The 6,012-nt window shown below is 46.8% G+C and overlaps 1 protein-coding gene across 1 annotated transcript; it reads left to right on the top strand.

The window, feature by feature from the left end:
• Positions 1–1,394: 1,394 nt before the first annotated feature.
• LOC142206150 (piRNA biogenesis protein EXD1-like) lies at positions 1,395–2,482 on the top strand (the record flags this gene model as incomplete). Its single annotated transcript, XM_075276585.1, has 2 exons — positions 1,395–1,605; positions 2,127–2,482. Coding segments are annotated over 2 exons (567 nt in total), but the record flags the coding sequence as incomplete, so codon positions are not given.
• Between the last annotated feature and the right edge of the window lie 3,530 nt (positions 2,483–6,012).

Raw genomic sequence — 6,012 nt, 5'->3', positions numbered from 1 at the left:
CTCAATATGTGGGCAAAACAACCAGGGAACTTCGGAGATGGGTATTGGAGCATGTGAATGACGTTTTAAGAGAGGAGGACACTCCAATATCCAAACATGTTTGGCAAAAACATGGAGGGGATCCAATGGTAATGAGTAGAGATGAGCGAACACTGTTCGAACGAGTAGCTATTTGATCGAATATCAGGCCATTCGAGGTATTCGATTCCAATCGAATACCAGGCCGCATACGCAGTAAAAATTTGTATCCCCTCCCACCTTCCCCGACGCTTTTTTTGCACCAATAACTGCGCAGGGAGGTGGGACAGCAACTATGACAACAGAGGAAGTGAAAAAAAATTTAAAAACCCATTGGCTGCCGAAAACATTTATAAGAACGGCCGCCGGCATATTTGCCATTTTTGTGGTCAGAGATAGGGAGAGAAACATATCTGCTGAGGGCTAGATAGGCATTAACCTCAGATAGGCAGGGAAAAACCGAAGAACAACAACAGCTCTTCTCAGAGCTATACACTGCAGGGACAGGAGTCCAGCTTTCCACGGACGGTAGAAAACAGGGATACAGAACAGTTACTTCTTGCTATATATCAGACAAACAGCTTTTATTTAGGGGGGCCACAACAAAATAGCAGCAATACACAGCAGTTACTTCTTGCTATATACGTGCAAACCAGCTTTTCAGGCTGTGTAACCCCAAATTAAGGATACAGAGCAATTAGGTCAGGCTATGTACGCTCAATCCAGATATCCAGGGTGTGTACCCCCAAAACCTAGGTGGGAGAGACAGAAATTCAGGCAGGCTATGTACGCTCAATCCAGATATCCAGGGTGCGTACCCCCAAAACCTAGGTGGGAGACACCGAAATTCAGTCAGGCTATGTCCGCTCAATCCAATTGTTCACAGTGTGTAACCACAAATCCTAGATGGGAGAGACAGAAATTCAGTCAGGCTATGTCCGCTCAATCCAATTGTTCACAGTGTGTAACCACAAAACCTAGATGGGAGAGACAGAAATTCAGTCAGGCTATGTCCGCTCTTTTCAGTTGTTCACAGTGAGTAACCCCAAAACCTAGGTGGGAGAGACAGAATTTCGGTCAGGCTATGTCCGCTCAATCCAGTTGTTCACGGTGTGTAACTCCAAAACCTAGGTGGGAGAGACAGAATTTCAGTCAGGCTATATCAGCTCAATCCAATTTTTAAGGGTCTGCCCCTTGTATTTTTCATTTATTTCTGTGACATTATTTCAACCAATAACTCAAGTAGTACAAGCACCGGACACTGGTACTAGAACACTGAAAACTGCTATATAAATGTAGTACAACTGCAGCCATTACTTCTCCGCCCTCCCAGGATCCCTTTTCGGGTCCTTTTCTCCCTCTGTTGAACCACTTCCCATCAATACGGTGTGATACTAAACAATGTATTTGATACTCAGGTCGCTGATGTCTACCTATTCTCAATGGCAACTGGTGGCATTCTTCACAGTCACACTAGTACAGTTAAGGATTGTTTGCTGCGATATCTCAACCTTTCACCCTCACAAGTCTCTTTCCTAAAGTGTAAGGAAACTTTAATGAAGGACAATCTAAACATCTGGTGTGACCGTTGTGACAGGACCAGGGGGAAAGTGGTAGAAGGAGTATACATTTCTCCCAGGTTCCTGTCATACACAATCTAGGTGCAGCTGAGCAAAGCTGCGCTCCTGGCTGGTGGGTCTTACCAAAACCCTGGTAAAGGTCTGACTGCTGGAGCAGGGAGTATTGGTGTCTCTACTCAATTCAGCCACTCCAGGTTTTGGGATATGTGGGGTTAAATCCTTGCTATCCAGAAGTATGTATAAAAAAGGGCAGTCAGCCCTCAGATATATGGCTCTCTCTGCTCCTGGGAAACTACTTGTGAAGTTGTGAGTAATATTGCTGTTTTTGTGTTTAGGGAGCTGTGCAGAAGGCCCAGCTCTCATAGTTAGGATACCTGCTGCTGAAGGTAGAAGCCGGACGGCTAGGATTTTATTTTGTATTGTTTGTTTTGTTTTGCCTGAAAAACCCTAATAAAACTGGTTGCGGCCATTTGCACCATACTTGGCTGGATTGGACTTTCATTTTGTGCCAAAAAGTGGTCAAGACAGCGATCCCTGAGCTAATCCCGTTAAACCGTCCATTGCCAACTGCAGCACTGAAGTTACTATCTCTGGAAGTGGTACACCTTTTTTCTCTGCGTTTAGCCATGCTCGATGCTATGCTAGCTGACTACACTTGGTTGGTCGATGGTTATGCATATCGCCAAGGGGCATCAGATGTGTTTCTCAGCACTGAGGCTACCTCCTCTGAGCTCCCAAAGGAACTTCAGCAGATTTGTGTATTGCAGCAAAAGAAAAGAGAAAAGACCTTGAAAGAATATCAAGTGAATGGTGCGGGTTTCCTCAAAAGGGGGCAAGGGTGGGATGACTCTGTTGGGAAGATTGGGCATGTTGGGAGGAAGTAGGGGCAGACTCTTGGGTATGAACACGACTGCAGGTAGTGGCTGACCGGCTGCTGGAAAAGCAGCTGGAAGCATTATCCACTAGCCATGTAACACCTCTTCCTGGTGCTCGGGCCTGGTCTGCATTGCACTCTGCACCCTGCTTAACGCAGCTGCCATATCAGCAATTGTGATGAGCGCATGCTAATGTTTTTTGTCCAGTGGAAAGGTAGGGATAGGATTTCACATAAGTCTGCCACCCATGGAAACTCATGGTGCAGAAACTGAGGGAGCTGACTTTGATGAACCCTTGGGTTTTGTAGCTGGAACTCCATCAAAGGTCTCTGCTGCTCATACACCCTGCTCAACATACAATATCTAGGGTTTCAGCGTGTGGTGACCTCGCACAACAGCCGATGCTTCAGGCAGATGTAGGCGTTGCTGGAGTGTATTGAGGCTAGCAACAGCTACTGTAGACTTGCCAAAGTGGGAGCACAAGCGCCGCACTTTAACCAGTAGCTTGTGTAAATTGGGGTAAGTTGTTAGAAACCATTGCACCAATAATTTGAAAACATGGGCCATGTGTGGACCGTGTTTGAGTCTGGCAAGCTCCAGATCTGCTACCAGGTTCCGGCCATTGTTACATATGCAAACCTGCACCTGGGCCAAGGTGCAGCGGGGCAAAAAACATTGCCATCTCATCCAGGATGGCATCCCTCACCTCGGAGGCACTGTGCTGTCTGTCCCCCAAGCTGATGAGCTTCAGCATGTCCTGCTGACATCTCCCCAAGCCAATGTTACAGCGTTTCCAGCTTGTAGCTGGGGTGGAGGTTGCAGTGCAGTAGGCTTTCAGTTAACCCCTGCCATGAATTTTGGGCTGGGAGAGGAGATAGGCCACCCCAGTTTGCACCCCGGGCCCAGACTCCACTACATTCACCCGGCTTGTCATTAAAGATAAGCAGCATCCCTGACCGCAGGCGCTTGTCGGTGGTCAAGTAAACCTTGCAGCAAAGCATGGAACTCTGGGCCTGACTGATGTTATGGGACACGTGCAGGCGCAAGGCAGGGACAGCACACCAAGAGAAGTAGTAACGGCTAGGCCTAGCATAGGGAGGTGCTCCAGCTGCCATCTGGTGACGGAAGGTCTGGGTATCCAGAAGCATAGACACCAACATCTCCAGGGCCAGCAGTTTTTAGATGAGGCCGTTAAAGTCTTGGGCATGTGGGTGGCTTGCGCTGTACTTCTGCCTGCAATGAAACGCCTGGGAGATGGGGAGTGGCTGGGAAGTGGCGCATGATGGTGCAGGCCAAAAGGGCGGATGCGGGTGAACTCCCCAATGTGTCAGAGACAGATGTGTAGGTGTCCAGGCTGGTGGTCTGGACTGCAGCACCAGCACTGTAAACAGTGGAAGAGGCAGTGTCGGCAACGCCGGGTGATGATTGTCCTGCCTTTGTTCTCTCCCACTGAGCCCAGGGCTTGCCTTCCAAATGACAGCACACGCAAAAGGTGGTAAGGTTGCTCTTTTCAGAGCCCCTACTCAGTTTAGACTTGCAAAGTGTGCAAACCGCACTAAATTTGTCATGTAACTGGTGACACTAGGCACCTCAGTGTCTCTTGAAAAGCAACCTAACATGAAGTCAGCCATGTGTGCCAGTGTGTTACTTGGCATGACTTATAATGAGCTTCTAACCAGCACAGTTGGGGGAATCAGGGTGGATTGAGCCTCTAACTAGAAGAGTTTGTGGACATTAGTGTGAATTGAAGCTAGTAGGAGCAGAATTGTGCAACGCTGATGGTGGAGGAGTATGAGGAGGAGGAAGAATTGTAGAGGGTGAGCACACACCTCAAACTTCATGTCAGAATGATTGACACTGCTGGAAATGAAAATGATGGGTCTATCCAGAGGCTGCTCATTTTGATCAGCGTCAGCCGGTCAGCACTGACAGTTGGCTATGCTTACCCGTGATGATGCCACCAGCTGCGCTGAAGACATTTTCCAATAGCACGCTGGCGTCAAGGCAGGAAAGAACCTCCAATGCGTAGAGTGCACGTTCCAGCCAGAAATCCAACTTGGAGACCCACTAAATGTAGGGCGCAGAGGGATCGGAGAGGACAGGGCTGGTGTTGGCCAGGTACTCCCGCAACATGCGCCTATACTTGTCCCTCCTGGTGACACTAGGCCCCTCAGTGGCTGTAGTTTGGCCAGGGGATGCCATTAACGTACTGTATCCCAGACCTTGGAGAGTGTGCCCCTGGTGTGTGTGGCCAGATGGCAGTTGTTAGCCTGTTGGTGGAATTAGTCTGGCAACATGGGTGAGTTTTGAAACCAGGGACACAGGATGATTTGAATTTTTAATCAAATTATTTTAATTGAATTTTTAAAATAGGTTTTTTTTATTATATCTTATTACTCCCCCTAGGGGTCTTGAATCTGTAATCTTTTGATAAAAGGTTCCATAGACTGCAATACAACTGTATGACCATGGATTGGTATCTGTGTATCATTCGTGTCATTTTCACTGACCTGCAGACTACACTCGGTTGTGTGCAAGAGGCCTTACGCTAGGCTCACACCTGTGTTGGAAAGCAATTACCTTTGGAAACCTGCAGACCCCATAGACTATAATGGGGTCTGCCGGGGTACCGCCCAATCTTCGCCCAAAAAGTGCACACATATGAACCTAGCTTTAGCTGTTTTGTGGTGCAGTGTATGAATATGCATGAACATTGGACAGTAACACTGACTATCTTAAATAACCATCAGAAAACAACAACATGATACAGAATTGTAATCTTCATGAACTTCTCAATACTTGTTGTAAGAGCAAATAAAACTCATATAGGACACAGATTTACAGTAGTGCAGACTAATAGGCATAAATGAACAGATCGCTTCATAAAAATTATACATTAAAATTATACATCATCTCATCCTATTTACAGTCCTGAAGTCTAATCTTCTTAGAACTTGTAGTCTAGGTAGTAGTTCTGGTTTAGCTATTATTACCATTAAAATAACTGTTAATGTTTTCAATTCCCTATTGACGCATCATATTTTTACTGCATATTTTTACTTCTTAGCTGACCTGTTTGATTTATTTCTTCTACTGCACAAAATTTAGAATTTAAAGAGGAACTCCAACATGTGCAATATTTTGTCATGTGACCAGCAAACAAACACTCTAACTGACACATCGTCTTATGGGCGGACAGAAAGAGCCAAGCAGGGTTCATGCCAAACTACCGCACCACAGACCATATCTACACCCTGCACAACCTCATCAAGACCCACATCCACAACACCAGAAGAGGCAAGATATTCGCTTGGTTCATAGACTTTTAGAAGGCGTTTGACTCAGTATGGCACCCAGGCCTGCTCCTGAAACTCCTAGAGAGCGGAATAGGAGGAAGAACGTATGACGTCATCAAGAGCTCCTACACTGGAAACCAATGCAGTGTGAAGATGAATGGGAAAAGGACAGCATACCTCCAACAGGCCCGAGGGGTCAGACATGGCTGTAGCCTGAGCCCAACGCTCTTCAACATCTACATC

Source organism: Leptodactylus fuscus, chromosome 1 (assembly GCF_031893055.1).
Source record: "Leptodactylus fuscus isolate aLepFus1 chromosome 1, aLepFus1.hap2, whole genome shotgun sequence".
Lineage (NCBI taxonomy): Eukaryota > Metazoa > Chordata > Amphibia > Anura > Leptodactylidae > Leptodactylus > Leptodactylus fuscus.
Note: the sequence above shows the minus strand (reverse complement) of the source record. Positions and strands in the feature narration are given on the sequence as shown.